This window comes from Acinonyx jubatus, chromosome A1 (genome assembly GCF_027475565.1).
Source record: "Acinonyx jubatus isolate Ajub_Pintada_27869175 chromosome A1, VMU_Ajub_asm_v1.0, whole genome shotgun sequence".
In the NCBI taxonomy this organism is placed as follows: Eukaryota; Metazoa; Chordata; class Mammalia; order Carnivora; family Felidae; genus Acinonyx; species Acinonyx jubatus.
Genome location: NC_069380.1, coordinates 154,361,293 through 154,378,579, shown reverse-complemented (window position 1 = coordinate 154,378,579; position 17,287 = coordinate 154,361,293). Strand labels below are relative to the sequence as shown.

Here is a 17,287-nt window from a genome sequence, read left to right as displayed (position 1 = left end):
AGGAGCATGTGGGGGAGGAGCAGAGAGAGGGAGACACAGAATCTGAAGTAGGCCCGTCTCTGAGCTGTCAGTCTAAAGCCCAATGCAGGGCTTGAACACACAAACTCTGAGATCATGATGCTTAACCTACTGAGCCGCCCAGGCGTCCCTGTAAAAGAGGGATCTTAAAGATGGCCTCCTTATTCAGCTTCTGGCAACCTGAGGCTCCAGAACATTCCCCTGGGAACACTGTTGGCAAATTGGGAGTGCAGGCTAGTTTTGCCTCTCCATCCACTGTACTTCCTTTGCCATTAAGAAAGAGTAGATTCATAATAACTACTGAAAAGACAGGCACATCACTTCTGAAAATTGCTGACTCCTTACCAGTAAGAAGATGGCAGGTGAGATTGCTTCTGATGCTTCTAGATTATTTAAATTAAATCGATATAACCTTATGTACATGTGATTAATAAAAACTTCCTTTATGAAAATTCAGCAAAAAAATTAGAATAAGTTCAAAAATAATCCAATCATATTAATGCCAAGGATACATGTTTTCTGAGTTCTGTGAACTACAAATAAAGTATTGTCATGTAAAGCTATTTCATGAGTTTTTCATAATGTCTGTCTGGTAAGCATAAGGTTTGAAGGTTATATGTAGGAAAGCATCATTTTGGGATTTCCTTATTTGACATAAAACATTTAACTTTATATAACTGAGAAATTGATTGTTATAAAGTTGTGTCATTATATTTATGTTTGATGCCAAATTCATTATTTAGGAATTTGGCTCCCCTGTACATAAATTACACGGTGCTGTCAGAGTACAAATAACTCAGTGCTACATTTATTTCTCCCTAGTTTTGTTCTGACATCATGGAAAAACTTGACACAATGCTTCCACTGGCTCTGGCATGCAGAGATGATTCTTTCCAGGAAATTAGAGCAAACTTTGTGGAGGCCTGTTGTAAAGTGGCAACAGCTGTCCTGGCGAGACTGCAGGAGAGGGGCAAGGAGTTTCCTTCCAGAGCACCCCTGACAAACTTACACACATTGCTCTCCACAGCGGTATATGTCTTCCAGCATTTTACGCATTTTGATAATTTGATGAAAGAAAATACTAAGAAGTGAGTGTCATTTAAATTAAGTTGATGGCCGTGCTTAAAGTAACATGTAATCTTTGGAAATCACAGGAGCGAAACTTTGATGACAATATTCAAGAAGGAGAAAATAATAATGAACATGGCGCATTATATTTTCATCTGCCTTGACTAGAAAATGTCAGAAAGGTGGGGTGTGGGGTGTTTAACCAGATACACAGGTAGTAAGAGAGACAGGTATTCCTTTGAAAGGCTCACTCCAAAGACCCATCCGTTTTCCATCTAATCTGGGGCAACTATTTTCTGAATGCTGTTATGACCTGACCAAGTAAACCCTCTCCATTTTGTAAGGCACACTACTGTGACTACCCCGGAAAGGAAAGCTGAACTTGTTTCTGTCCCTTGTATACTCAGTTGTGAAATATGCACTTTTCTTTTTTTGTTTCTAAGCAAACAGGATGTCAGGACTGACAGAGAGAATAAACACATTTTCTATCTATTCTATTGACCAATGTAAACATATTTCAAAACATCCATTTAGTAAGAAACTATCCTTAATATGTGAGGAGAAAGCATCCGGCAGTCTTAATTCTCATGTATTAGTAGTCTAAAAAGACTGGATGTTTCCTGGAAAGAGAATAAAAATGGCCACATGGTCTTTTTGGCTGCTCTTGGCCCCTCTAGGAGATAGCACAGTCCTTTGCAAAGGGAACATGTGGACGTGGCTGTCCAGCGTGAAGCCAACGGTCTCTTCTTATTCTCACTCAGTGTTTGTAGTCCCTTAGCTATGAGAGAAAGCATAAGAAAGTGTAATATAAATAACTAAAGATAAAAGTAAAATAAATTTGACTTGATGCAGAATATAGCTCTGCTATTTAATTCTCGTAAGTAGTCAGATGTGGTGACTCATACTTGAAGTTATAAACAAAATGTGCCAGAAGTCACTTTATTTCCGTAGAATATTTTAAAACAGTTTATGAGATAATTGACATCTACAAAATTACAGTTTTTAAAACAAAAGAAGTGTGTTTGTGGGACGTGTGATAGCTTTATAAAAGTTGGTTCTGACAAATGCATGTTGTTCTCTGTAATAACGATACCCTAATGCCTAAATAATGCACTGATCTCTAATAATAGGCTTACAAAGAATACTTTTATTTTTGAATGATGTATTGACAATGCAGTTTGTCTCAAGTTGAAGTGCATATTTGTGGAACAGCAGATGTACGTTTTCAAAGGACTTGCAAAACAAAGACCAGCTTTTTTTTTTTTTTCTTTTTGGAAAGTGAATGTGGATGCAGACTTCAGCATTAGGAGGAAATGAATGATTGATATCTAATAATCAAAACCATTTGTAGTACTGGAGATTGTTACCGCCTACTGCACAGGCCTTAAATCTCTGTCTCTTTGATCATTGCCTCTGAACAGACCCATATTCCTGGTGCCTGTCCAACGATATCAGGAATTCATCAACACTCTACAGTTTCAGGTTACGGACTACTGCGTCAGAGTTTGTGCTACAAGCATTTTACAGGATGCTGAGAGCCACCACTGGGATGACTACAAAGCTTTTTATGAGGTGTGAAGTTAAGTTTACTATCCCTCCTTTTTACACAAATATGTTTTACTGCCTACCTGCTTTCTGGCTAATTAGAAACATGAGCTTGGCATTACCAACACACGAAGGCTGTTAGGATAATATTTTTTAAATATTGAATTTGTACTTGGGAAAAACACTTTTTAAAAACCTGAAATAACTAGACATCAGAACTCTCCTTCTGCTTAAAAGTAAAAATAACTTAATTTGAGCTGCAGCATGTGCTATATAAGTTGGAATATAATGGGATACAATGAGAAAGTCAAAGAGATAACAATGCCAAAATGCTACAATTTCGTATTTTTTTTCTAAAGGGACCAGTTATAGGTACTCCTGCACTTTTTTTCTTATGTATTTCTGTTTTTTATAAGTATCTTTTATTAGCCATTTTATTCTTTATACATATTTTTTCCTTCTCATTCATGTTCTTATGAGGGTGCTTTAAGACCCATCTGATCATTTATAGCTTACCTATTTTCATTTAGCCCATGTTTTGAAATCCCAAATTCTGACTGAATTAAAGCCTAATGATTTCCAGTGCAACCAAACCCAGGATCAATTAAAATTATTCATCATCAGGCTTCATTAATTTCCCTTCTCCTAAATCCCATTGATTATGCATAAGCCACAATATTTGAAATTCCTTGAGGTTGATTTCAGGGCAGGGTGAAACATTTATAATATCTTAATAAAAGATAATCAGGGTTTTTAAAAAAAATTCATCAGTCAAGCCCAACAACTCCATTAACTTTTCCAATTTGCCCTTTCCTCTGGCTTGAAGCTTATGATTTTTGTTTTTCCTGACTGTCCTAATATCAGTGGAGTACTGGGAAAAACAGACTGGGGTATTATTCAGCAGAGTCCCCCTCGTCAATTCTCTGGCACTGAGGGGGGTCCTGTGGCTCTATTTATGCCTGAGTTATTATCATAATAAATGTTGCCGTAACAGAGAGAGGGAGCTAAGAAGCTCTTTTAAAGGACTTTCCACTTTTTCAAAGGCCATTTCATCTGTCCTTTAGAGGCCCTTCCCAGATAGTTTTTCTTTCTGCAAGAGCATTCATACAGGGTTTTCCAAACCTGACATGCTTCAAACAGCAGTGAGCAGAATGAGAACGAGAAAGTGGCACAGTGCAGCTGGTAGCTTGAGATAAGAATGAAAGTATTGGTCTTCTCCTCTCTTGGCAGCATCACAGCTTCCTTATTTGCCTTGAGGTAAACAGAGAGATTGAAAATGAATCCGTCTCCTGTTTCAAACTATTTCAATATGTCAGTGTACTAATGAGCAATTTCATACGATGTTTTCATTGAGGAACAGGTATCATTTCACTATAGGTCCACCATAGGGGTATTATGTTTTCTCTTATGCAAATTGGGAGTCAGAAGAATTGTACAGTATAAATAATAAGTGGATGCATTGAGAACCTGGTATTGAAGTTACCAAGTATTAAAAACAACAACAACAACAAATTACCATGTAACATGCAGCTCTCAGATCTTATGACAAGGCTTTAGCTTCAAAGACAGAAATAACAAGATAGTTACCCTGTGATTACATGGTACTGTGGCTTCCATATACTTACGTGGTCAGTAGTTACAATTTAATTGCAGAGTTAGTGGCTGTTATTTATGCTCAGAAAAATAAAGTGATACTGCTTTTAAATTTACCAAAAATAAGGAACTTCTAAAAATAGCACAGATTTTAAACTGTTTTGACAACTGGAGTACTTGACATGGTTTTATCCCATTCGCTGCACCCTGTTCTCCTCTCCCCATTATTCCAACTGATTTGCGAAACAGGACCAGTCTGTTTTTTGGCTGGGCTGTTGTGAGAGGAAAGAGATGAAATCTGCCTGACTGCAGGCGAAGAGTGGGATAGAGATCTCAGGGGAGCCTATCGCCTTGTGCAGAGTGTAGTAAGGAAACAGTGAAAGAATTTACAAGATATGAAGCAATATTCGTCTGTGTTTTGTGATATCCAGTGAGCCCCAAATACATTATGTCCATTTGCTGAACTGTCAAGTTGAGAGAGTCGGAGACTTTGGTATCTCTCTGATGAGGTGCTGGTCAGATGGCACGGTGGGTGTTCAGATTGTGTGTTTAGAATTAAGTTTTCAGTATACTTGACATCTGCTCAATTTTAGCAACTTGTGTTTTCCAATGGTCAAAGAATAAAGAATTGTCTGTTCAAAGATAATATTGAATGCCTTATATAATAAAGCCCAGCTGCTTGTTTCCTGATATATAATCTAAATAAAAGCTCACATCTGTTTACATTATAGTGGGTCTACAAAAATAACAGATGTTTACTAGCAGAATAGCTTTGAAATGACAACAGATAGGGAAACAGGTCAGAAAAATAAATGAATCCTATTTGGTTCAATGAAAACCCTTTTGCATACATTGCACGTGACACACTTCGAAGAGAATCGTGAGAACGATGACCAGTTGGGAATGTCTTTAAGGAAATACAAAGTTTGTATTTTTAAAAGTCTTACAATGTTTTTCACTTCTAGGGAAAGAAATCCGCATGCCTCAAGTTATTTTTATCTTCTCATTTATCGGTAACTTTTAAGGAAATGGGTTTTTATTTTGAAACATATGAGAAATCATGTTGGCCATGTTATTCTAATCACCCGTCCATTGCCATGGAGAAAGTTAGTGTAACTCATTCATACGAGTCATTACATCAGCCGGGGCAATTTTGCTTTAATAACCTACGACACAAAAAGTATGAGAAAATCAAGGTCTAAAACTCCTTTCTGACTTAAGAAAATCTTATCTTTTTTTCATTTTTTTTATCTTTGAGAGAGAGAGATCATGAGTGGCAGAGGGGCAGAGAGAGATGGAGACAGAGGTTCTGAAGCAGGCTCTGAGCTGACAGCCGCAAGTCCAATGCAGGGCTCAAACTCACAAACCCCAAGATCACAACCTGAGCCAGAGTCCGATGCTCACCTGACTGAGCCACCAGGCGCCCTTTTAGGAAATTTTAAAAAGCATTCCTTATCACAGAACACACTGCAAAGCATAAGAAACTATGATTTCGTTACTCCCACACGAATTTTGTAATTTTTTAAAACAGTTTTGATACACATCTAGTGTAGAATTTAGGAGTGGTAAAAGCCTTCTCTTTTGATCCTGACTCTTAGACATTTTGATGCCCGGATTCCCACCCAAGTATCCCCGTTCTACTCATTTATAAACTCCATTTGGAAGTCAATAGATAATAATTATAGATTATTACTACAGTGACTACAAAAGCTTTTAGTAATCAGGGAAATTATCAGAAGAATAATATGTAAGGAGAATACTGATAGGCATGTATGCATGAAAAATTATCAATTTTTGATATAAGAGTATAGCAGATTTTTCTTCAGATAATGTTTGAGAAATATAAGTAGTTAGCAAAGCCGAATTTTAAGTCAAAGAGGATTGCTTAGGGATAAAATGGGAAGTTTTACTCATTTAACTTTTGATATAGTAATGATCTGGGTAATGTTTGAAAAACTCATTCAACTCTTCCAATTTCAAGTGATTTTTTTAATCTGGTTTGAGGAAAATGAGGTCAAACTACTAGCCTACCTCCCTGAGAGCATGTTAACTAATTAATGCTTGTAAATCACTTGAGGCCACCTTCTATTTCTGCCTGTTCCCATTGGCCTTGGCCACTGCTGGGTCTTCCTCTGTGGTCAGGGAAAATTTGGTACACAGAAGAGGTCTGTAGGGGGGTGGAAAGGAATGAGAATCTGGCCCCTTGGATGTACGAAGTACTGTAAAAATACTAAGACATGACGAGACTATAACATCTGCTTTAGGTTTACAAAATCTTGTAAAATCAGACCATTGTAGTGTCTGTTTCTAGCATTGTTATTAGAACTCCATGAATGGAATAGCCTGATGCAATAATCTTTAATAGTTACCCATGCCCCTTGGTTTCATGCATGTTAATAAGTATGTGGCATGTAAGTTTATTTTTACTCCTGTCATTTCATTATAATGTGAAATCTCAAACATTTACAGGATGACCTCAATGATGCTAATAGTCTCAGAAACATATACATACTTAAAACATTTAAATTATTAACATTTAATTTTAGGAGCATCAGCCCACCATCTTAAACTAGTATGACTTGTTTGGCAACTGTAAAGCTGATAGCTTAAAATGAATTTTAAACTCCAGGCTAGGAGTAGGTAAAACTAGATATGCTAGGTTAAAGGCTTGTGGTCTGGATTTGCACTAGAATATCTGGTCTCGTAATTGAAATAAAACATATGTTCCTTTGTCAATAAGGATGTTTTACATCTTGTCAAAAATCTTTCTTGGTCATCTAGTGTGTCAAACTCTCCAGCTATTTCCTTTCAGCCTGAATTAATTATGTTCATAGGAAGCAAACTGACATTTTGGAAGATGTGATTCTGTTGTTTAACGTGTGGTGGTTTTGCCAGGGGGAAAGATGTTCCTTCTCACTCCAGATGTGGCATTATTTCTTCTGCGCTCTTCACCATGATCTCTGGACCATTCTGCCCCCGAAGTTAGCCCAGGAAATTCTAACAGATGTGCTGGAGAAATGTTTGGGTCTACTGGCCTCCAGATATGCTCGAGCCCATCCCAGTTATAAGAGAACTCCACAGATAAGGTAATTGAAGTTGTGAAAACCATTGCTTTTCAAGAAAACTCTCATCAGCTGGTATAAAGCAGAATGTAATTCTAAATCTCATGATATAGCTCCTTGTATAGTTAACACGTTCCTAACATCTGAGAGGAAATCGTATTCAATTCTCCTGAGATACTAAAGTGGAAATGTGGAACTTGAATCAAAATAACTGTGCTCTTTTTTTCTTCCTAAAATTGTGTATAGAACCCACTAGTTTCTAAAAAATGATTCAGGATGTATTACAATCTAAGACATTTATATACAAAACTTAATAAATAAGATAAAGAGGGAGAATTGGGGCCCTGAAATGGAGAAAAAAGCAACAGTTCTGTGATGGGACAGTTAATTTGACTTTGAGATTCTAGGCAACCGGGGGATTTTAGTTTTTGTTTGTAAATCTTTAAATAGTGTAGTTAATCTTCATTAAGGAAACTCCTTTGTCTAATAATTTTTCTTCTTGATATATTCTAATTACCTCTTCCCCCCCCCCCTTCTTTTTCAATATGTATTACTAAAAGCCAGTTTAACAAAATGTGAAATCGCAGAAAATGAGGAGCAGCAGTCACGGGATATTAATGACTAAATTATATATAGTCCAGGTCCATGAGACATCTAGGCAATGACCTTTACAAAAATTTGCCTACATGACAACAGGCCATATGAAGAAAAGGCTTTTGTTTTCTAAATATTCTCATCAATGTGATTAAGAAATGTCTTTTAGGTATAAAAGATTTTTTTTTCAGATATATTTTTGGAGGAATCTAAAGACATCAGAGGGTTTTTTGTTTTTTTTCTTTTTGGCAGTGGGAATCATTTCCTGATCATGTTCTTGTAAAACATGCTGCATTTGAAGGGTATTTAGGTCCTGCTACAGTGTTTCATAAATATGGTATTTTGCAAAGGCTGTTTTGAATTACTGACCAAACATTTTTAAATCATTGAACTCTGAAGAATAGATGGAAAGGCTTTTTTTGAGAGCAAAGGGTACCTTCATTCTTTTCCTTATGTAGATTAAATCACTTTTGACTCGGAGGTGGCAAGTCATGAGATGTGTGTGAAATCAGATTTACTATTAGCTCATGAACTTGGTAGTATAGTTAATTAACTGTACGATGGAGACTTTTGGTTTTTGTTTTCTGGATGGTTACATAAAAATGCCATGAAATGCTAGAATTATTTCTTCTAGTTTTTTTAAGTAAAATAAATAAGTTGTCGTATTTGAATGGTTAATACTAAACCACCATTACTGTGGAAATCAGATCGTGTGTGTGTGTGTGTGTGTGTGTGTGTGTGTGTGTGTGTAGATATCTTCGATTTGTAATTGTTTAGTTAACAATTAGAGAAAGTGGATGATAATTGCAGTTAAACCTTCCTAAAGGCGATTATTGATGTTTTTAGTATGGCTAAAACTATATATATGTAATCGTTGTAATATGTAGTATATGTATAAATTTATTTTACATATATAATAAACTTGAGGCCAAAATGTCATTTAAAAGATCTTCAGATTTATTTGTTTTCTTATCACTTCATAATTTCTATCTTCTATTTCTTCAACACTGAATTTAAAAGAAAAAAAAAAGAGGAAATTAACTGAGGTTTATACAATTCAGTCAGTCATATACCAAAATAATCTTTGAACAGATCTTTGGGTCTCTGTTGAAACAAAAGAAAGATAGAAACAAATGAGTTTATGAATAAGATTATATAATACAACAAAGTTTCCACAAATTTATTCAATATTGAAAATTTCTGAAACTATAGGCTTCTCCATTTGTGCTTCTGGTCTCATTTTTTTCTCCCCTCCCACTTGCTAGGGAAATGTGTTTACCCAAACTTGTAACTTTCTTTTGACAGCTTGTACTTGGATAAGGAGAATTATTCTCTTATCAAAACTTTACCTATCATATGTATGTGGGTAATAGCAAATTTTCTTTTAATCTGCCTCCTTTTTTGTTGGACATAATTTGAAGGAAAGTGTCTTGAGCTTTTTGAACAGTATCCTAATAATGAAAAATAAACCTTTAAAAAAAAAAAGCCCTCCCAACATATTTTAGTATTAGGGACCTCACTATTCCTAAAGATAGTGGTATATGGGTCATCTAACACCTGGAAACTCAAACGCTAAGCTTTGTTGTTTTCTGTTTGTCTTTGATTTCTGAAGCTCTGATATCTAACCAAATATTTCTATCCTTACATTTGTTTGATATAAGAGATAGGGATGATAGTGTATGTCCCAGTCAGAGAAACAATTTTGCTTAACAAGATTTTCTTTTTTCTTTCCAATAGACTTGATGTGACGACAATTTTAATATGCACTGAGAACTTATTATGGTCAATTTGCACATCTGTACAGAAGCTTTTGAATCCCCATCAGTATATAGATGATAAAATTTTTAAAATTCATACCCATTGTAATAATCTGTTTACAACATTAGTCATTTTGACTTCACCATTAACTGAATTATATCAGTAAGTATCAAACATATTTTTTTAGCTATTAGGGTATATAATGTGACTTAAAGTTATTTTTATACTACTTATTGAATTGTGTGAAGCAGCGAATAGAGATATTTTGAAGTACATTTTTGATATTGTAAATTGGGCCATTTTACGAAAGGAACTAATACTGTGCTGTATCTTTGTTATCAATCTTATTCAGATGCTAAGGCTCCAGTAGGATCAGGATTATCCTGGGCTTCACTATTTGAATTGTTTAAATGATTATATTAATAGTCAGTTATTTTAATCATTTCATAGAAAAAGAAAATCATATTTAATGGCTTTTTGAAAATAGTTTTTAGTTTTAATTTTATATGAAGTAATTTGCTTTAATTGAAAAATTTTAAAAGAGGATTCTAAAATATTCCCAAATCTGGACGAAACCTAATGGTTCCATACTGTCCGTTAATCTGCCATAGATTTGCATTTTTAGTAGCAGGCTGAGTGCCTAAGCTAGTAATGGCAAGTAGAAATAGGATTAAGTAATTGAATTTTTATTTTCTGTCTGTGTATCTATCTATTTATCTACCTATTTTTTAAAGTAAACTACATGCCCAATATGAGCTTTGAACTCAAAACCCCAAGATCAGAGGTCATGTATTCTACTGACTGAGTCAGCCAGGTGCCTCAGCAATTGCATTTTTTTTTTTAAGAGATAGAAGTTTACTGAATATACTGCAAGGAAGCACCAGGCAAAAGAGCAAAGGAGAGACTGCCTGCCAGGAGACAGTGATGGGGGCTACAGTTAAGGGGGTGGTAGTGAGGAGGTATAAGAATGTATGGAATTTTCCTTTTTTGGTACCTGTGCGGGGTTGTAAGCAGCCCATTGGCCAGCTAGGGCTTATAGATATATTGAGGTGGGCTGTTTAAAGAGCCTGTTTGCATTCAGTTCAGCGGTCACTGTGGGCCCTTCTACCCATTGCTCAAGCCTGTTGCCTAAAAGTGGCCTCTATATTCCCCCCTGACAGGTCAACAATGACAAATCTTTGGCATTTGGGCAGAGGTATCGTCTTCATTAGCTGCTTCATGCCAGACAGGGGAGGCACCTGTCCCTACCTAAAATTGTCAGTCCGTCAGACATTCTGTGCAGTTATAGACCAGAGCATGGTATTAGATCAACAAGCTGATAGGCAATTCGAGTGAAATTCGCTGGTGGCCAGCTCCATAGAATTTAGGGGGAGCGGATCCTCCCATGGTGTGGGCTGGAATCCTTGTTGATTCATGGAATTGTTGGATTCAATCAGACAGATAGTAACAGATTTTGCCTACAGATCAAGGTGGTGCCTGGATCCTCAGGAACAAAGGGAAAAAAGAAGGGTGGAAAGAAGCAAGGTGACTGAGAGATAGCCAGCATCAGGAAAGCGTTCCAACCAATTCCCTAACGTGTGGATTGACCCTGGATGAGCTGCCACACTTTGGGGATGGATGCCTCAGGGGGTTGGAGTGGGAGAGAGGACAGAAGTCCTTTGCCCTCACAGGCATGGGCAGTCCAACTTGTTTACCCTCAGACCTTCAGACCACACCTGGGAGCCACCTGGGCTAGAGATCTTCAGTTGTATGAGGCGTACTAGGGTTAGACCACAGAAGGGCTGAGAAGAGTAAGGGAGAGGGAGGAAAGTGTCCCTCCAAAGGGCAAGAGGGGAACTGGTTCCCCCTGGAGTTTGGATCCTCATGGAAGAATAACCTCCTCCTGAGGTCTTCAGTTTCCCAACGAGTACTAGAATCCATCCACCAAGGGAAGAGTCCCAAGAAGTTCCCAGATAATCCAAGGGAAGTCCCAGACCAGCAGAGGTTCCCTGTGAGAGCCACCAAATGTGGGGTGACCCAATCAGGTGAAGGCTGGTGGTAGGGTGGTGAAAGAATTCACCCAAGGCAGAACAAAGGAGATAGAAGTTAATTGAATACACTGCAGGGGAACAATGGGCAGGACAACAAAGCAGAGACTCGACAAGTGCATTTTATTTTTGTTTTTACTTTATTTGAAAATTTATTTATTTTGAGAGAAAGAGAGAGTGTGTGTGTGTGCACACAAGTGAGGTGGGGGCAGATAGAGAGAGGGAGAAAGAGAATCCCAAGCAGTCTCTGCACTGTCAGCACAGAACCCTCTGCGGGGCTCAATCCCACACACTGTGAGATCATGACTGAGCCGAAATCATGAATCGGGTGCTCAACCAACTGAGCCACGCAGGCACCCCAGCAACTGCATTTTTAAAATATTGAAAGATATTACATAGTAAATAAGATTTAGGGAAATTAAAATTTTGCACTACTTTTCTGGTTTATTTCATTCAAATTGGTAATATTGTAGAAGAGGCTGGAGTAGATCTTATCATAAAATAATTATACAAGTTTTTTTAAACTCTCCTCCAAAATAGTCACTTTATCTCAAAAGACTAGATAATTGCATATTTGTAGTTTCTTGGGTAGGAAAAATGATGAATATTTTTATTTCTTAGGATAAATTAGGTAAAGTATTCCTTCCTGGAAGATTCTGGTAGGAGAAATCTATAAATCTTGATTTTCAGTGAATTTTGAGACTTCTGTGTTAGAAATTCTAAGAGTAATTAACAAGTTTGATTTCACCTTCCCTATAATATTCACCCACTCTTTGACTTTCAACAAACCCATTGTTTATAGATTGTTTCTTCTGGCAAGAAGAACTAATTTTAGAAATGGAGAATTCTTTCAGGAAGGGGAAGAAATAGTAAGATAAATTGCTGTAAGTTTGGGATTATATGCATAATAGTTCATAATCATAAAAAGCTCAAGGTCTGAAGCACGTAATAAATCCTAGTAAACTAAACTGATTTACCATAGATGAAAAAATTGCTATGCTCTTAGTTCAATGGGTCATTTCATCTGAGAGGAAGGCCCTGTGAAAATCAGGAACAAAGTTGACAAATTTCATGGATTGGTCATGGTAAGCAATATTGAATTTCATGGTTTGTCACAGATGAATAGAAAAATTTTAACCCCCCAATACATTTGTAAAACAAATAAATTATTATCAAAGATTGCACATTTTAATAATAATAATGTAACATACATTGATTATTGTTAACCCATGGCCTTTTGGTACATTTTTTTAACAACTATGCAAGTACTCAAATCTCTGTGATTTGTGCATTAGATACTGCACTGTAACCTCATTCAACCAATTTAAATTGCTAATTTCAACCAGGATTACAGAACATTTTACACCAAGCACCACCTCTGGTTTTTCTTAATATAAAACACAGATAGCTACGTTGCCTTTAAGCATGAACAAAGTCTAGGTACTTTCCTTTTCAATATTTCTCACTTTGTATAAATTTTCACAGATTGTATCCATTCAAGTTGATTTAAATGTTATGATTGTTTTTCTAGAATACCAGTGTAATCTTTGAAATATATTTTGCTTTATATTGACAAAGGAAATCTACAGGGTGATCTTTACCAAGTAGGAAAAAATTGTATGTGTGTTGCAAGGAACCTATTGACTTATTGAGCTTCTTTTCACAACCAGAGTATGCAATTGTCATATTATTAGTATTGAAGGAAAAAATATATCTCTAGCTCACATTTAAAAATTAAGCTGTGCTTTGAGGGATTGGTGAAAAGTAACAATCAGATGTTGATAGTACTGAATTTTTCATAAACTGTACCTGACATTTGTCACTACATGTGATATGCCTTTTTTTGAAGGTGACTGCCTTTCTTCCAAGTAGTTCTGACAGATAAACTGAATGTATTTTCCTTTCTGAGTTTAACGTAGGACCACTAAATCCCAGGGCAGGAATACATGATTTTAAAATCTTTTCAGGAAGAATGAAACCTGTTTGCAAAAATGTGTGTTCTCTTTTAACTCTCCTTTGTAGATTTCTGTTAGAATGTTATAAAAGGAGTACTTTAAGTTTGTCCTCCAGGGAAAGAGACGTGCTGAAACATGAAATATTCACCGTGTATTTTTCCAAAATGCCTATTGCTTGTAGATGTTTCATAAAGGCAGTTAAACTGCACATTCAAAAGTATACTCAGTGCACATTCATATACATACCCCAACATGGTTTTGTATGTTGCATTTTGCTTGCATAGAATGTTAATTTTAGTTTCTCTGTAGCAAATTAAAATTAAATTCGTAGAATTTTAGGTAAATGCAGTTCGTTTTCAATTCAACAAATGTTGCTGCCTCTCTAGCCCCTGTGATTAAGCACAGGGATTAAGCACCAGGATTATAGCATTGAGCAAGACGAAGTATCTACCATCAAGTAAAGTCTAATAAAATTTTCCATGTTAAGATTGAATTTATTTACACACACATAGCCACTGTCCTGTCCCCAGTGTTACAATATTTAATAACACAGAAGGATGATTTTCAGTACAAGTGCCAACCTAACAGGCAAAACCCGGAATCATCAGAAATAGGCCAGAATATTGACCACTACGACCAGAATAGCAGACCTACTATTTTGGGGTTCACTTGGTATCACCAATATGGCTTTGAAGAACTAAATCCCAAGGTATTTCAATGCTGTGTCTCTGGTTTCAAACCAACACTAGGTAATCATTTTGAGGTTATGGTCTTAGCCTTTTTATTTACTTATTTATTTTAAAGTATGTCACTGTCCCTCACAAAGCAGAGCATGTTAGACTAAAATTTCATTTTCATATTGCTAGAGTGCCTGGCATGCTTCGAAAGCAAGTTGTTCCTCAAAACGTTAAGCATAGAGTATGCTTATGTAAAATGTTGAACATGTGGTCATCTGACCCAACAGTTTTACTCTTAGGTGTATATATGTAAACAAAGCAAAAATGTATGTCAGTACAAAGATTTGTACACAGTGTTCATAGCAGGATTTTTCATAATAGCACAGAGTGAAAAGAACCCAAATGCCCATCAATTGGTGAATGGACAAACAAAATGTGGCCTATCCATACAGGGGAATATCATTCAGCCATAAAAAACTATGGGGTGCTGACAGGTGCTTCCTACCTCAGGGCTGAACTTCAAAAGCATTTGTGAAGTAAAAAAAAAGCCAGACCAAAGAGAGTACATATTGTAAGGTTTGTTTTACTAGAAATTTCCAAAATAAGCAATGAGAGACAGAAGGTAGATTAGTCAGTTGCCAGTGGCTGAAAGGAGGGGAGGATCGGTCATACCTCCTAATAGGTGTAGGATCTCTTTTGAGGCTAATGAAAATATAAAATTAGATAGTGGTGAAGTTTGCACAACTCTGTGAATATAGTAGAAACCACTTTGCTGTAAACTCAAAATGAGTAAAGTTTGTCGTATGAATTAGACACCTTAATAAAGCTGTTAAAAAATAAGTACGTACTGAATAGAAATAAAAATTGAAATAATTAACATGTTAAAAAAAAAGTGGCAGAATGCAAAAGGATTCAGAAAGGGAAGTTAGTTGTTTTAGCCATTTTGTTTAGATTAAATGATCCCCATAATCCCCTTCCTCTAAACATTGCTTTTGAATAAACTTTCTATTTTTTTGTTTAAGCCTATATGTGATTCTAATCACAAACAGCCTTAATATGTGATTCTAATAAGGTAATAAAGTAAAACACTGGTGAAGGGCTAGTCATGACCTTTGAAGAAGGCCTGTGCCCTGAATCTTTGACTAGCTGGTTCCAGCCCTGTCTTCTGGGATCCAGTCTTATTCTGCCTCACCACCATCTGTCCTGTTCTCCATCTGCCCTTTGGCTATATACCACTCAAGATTGCTTGTCACAGATGGCCCCTGAAATTCATCTTCATTGACACTGTTCATTCTTTTTTCTTTTTTCTGTTTTTAATGTTTTTATTTATTTTTAAGAAAGCATGAGTGGGGGAGGGATGGGGGAGGGGACAGAAGATCCGAAGCAGGCCCTGTGCTGAGAAGAGCAAGGTGATGTGGGGCTCAAACCCACAAACCATCAGGAGATCATGACCTTAGCCAAAGTCAGACCCTCAACCAACTGAGCCACCCAGGCGCCCCATTCTTTTCTTTTCTTTTTTTTTTTTTAACCGATGTCTGCTGTGTACCTACAGTCTGTCCAAGCATTGTGCCAGTCATTTTCCAAATTCAAATCATTATTGTCTAACCTCAAAGAGTTATTTTCATCATGAGAAACATAAGGCAGGGGGCAGGAGAAGTGTGGGGAGCCATTGTTTATCCTAAGTGTCTTACCTTAATTTCTCTCACTGAATGATATTCATGCAACTATTTATAGTCCCAGGGGTAATGCTGGATTATGAAAGCAAAATAATGACTTAGAACTGTGTTTAAAATGGTGGCGTAGATGGGGCACCTGTGTGGTTGTCAGTCAGTTAAGTGTCCAACTCCTGATTTTGGCCTAGGTTATGGGATCAAACTCTGTGTCAGGGTCCATGCCGGGCATGGAGCATGCTTGGGATTCTCTCTCTCTCTCTCTCTCTCTCTCTCTCTCTCTCTCTCTCTCTCGGCCCCTTACCCGTGGATGTGCATGCCTGCTCTTCCTCTCTCTACATAAATAAATAAACATTTAAAAAATAAATGAACATAAAAATAAATAAAATGGTGAAGTAGATTGAATTTGGCTCTCTCTACACGTTCATGGTTAATTGTGATTTTTGAGACATCAGAAAGGCTTGCATGTCTTCCTTGTCTCGAATATTCCATTGCTATCTCTGTAGTTCAGTTTCAAACTAATTCTACTTCTTCTGAACTTGTGGTCTTCTCTTGGTACTTTAATTTCTTGAGCACCTCCAGTGGCTTAGGCACTATGGTAGACACAGAAGTGAGGTGTCTGGCCTGGCCCCTCTACCCCTGTGAAACTTACATCCCTCTGCTGCCTCAATTCCATCCTGGAGATTTAATCCATTAGCATCATATTATGAGACAGAGTTCTCCTGGGAGGGCAGCCAAAAGCAGGGTGGCACAAGAGAAGCATAAAACCCAGCTAACTCTTTTTTGCTTATCAGTTGTTCTCACTTTTGATGTGCATTGGATTTCTTTCTTTCTAGCAGCAGCTAGCTGCATAAGCCCCCAAAAGTCATTCAGTTTTGTTAATGAAGAAAGGAAGGAAGGCAACATACTTGTACATCACAGACCCACAAGAGACTGAATCTGGGGCAGAGGGCCCAAGTGGCATGCTGTGAAGACTGCAGAGTCTGTCTGATGTTAGTGAGAGGGAAGGGGCAAAGGTCAGCTGATGCTGGAGGAAGGGCAAAGGCAAGGAATTTCCCCCAATTCACATTTTTCCCCCTAAGCAAAAACATCTTTATAGTCTGCTAATTTGGAAATGTGAGGAAATGTATTTTGCTTCAACCTATGGACAATTACTTATTTTTTAAAGAGTATTTAAATTTGCTGTATCAAAGTTCTTTTAAGTCTTGTGGAAAATATAACTCTGTGGCTCATATGATTGTGTTTTATTCTCCACTATGAATTATTTAGAGCATCCTCTCTTTTAAGCGTATACCAAAACATCATTAGAGGTTATCTAAT

The 17,287-nt window shown here is 36.8% G+C and overlaps 1 protein-coding gene across 5 annotated transcripts in view; it reads left to right on the top strand.

Annotated features, from left to right (window-relative positions):
* KIAA0825 (KIAA0825 ortholog) overlaps nt 1–17,287 on the top strand; it is a 382,909-nt gene that overhangs the window by 114,130 nt on the left and 251,492 nt on the right. For all 5 annotated transcript variants that reach the window (XM_027037906.2, XM_053221670.1, XM_027037922.2 and 2 more), the window contains 4 exons: nt 841–1,106; nt 2,508–2,658; nt 7,120–7,310; nt 9,618–9,800. In XM_027037906.2, coding sequence (XP_026893707.1) covers nt 841–1,106; nt 2,508–2,658; nt 7,120–7,310; nt 9,618–9,800 — 791 coding nt within the window. The remainder of the gene's footprint in view (nt 1–840; nt 1,107–2,507; nt 2,659–7,119; nt 7,311–9,617; nt 9,801–17,287) is intronic.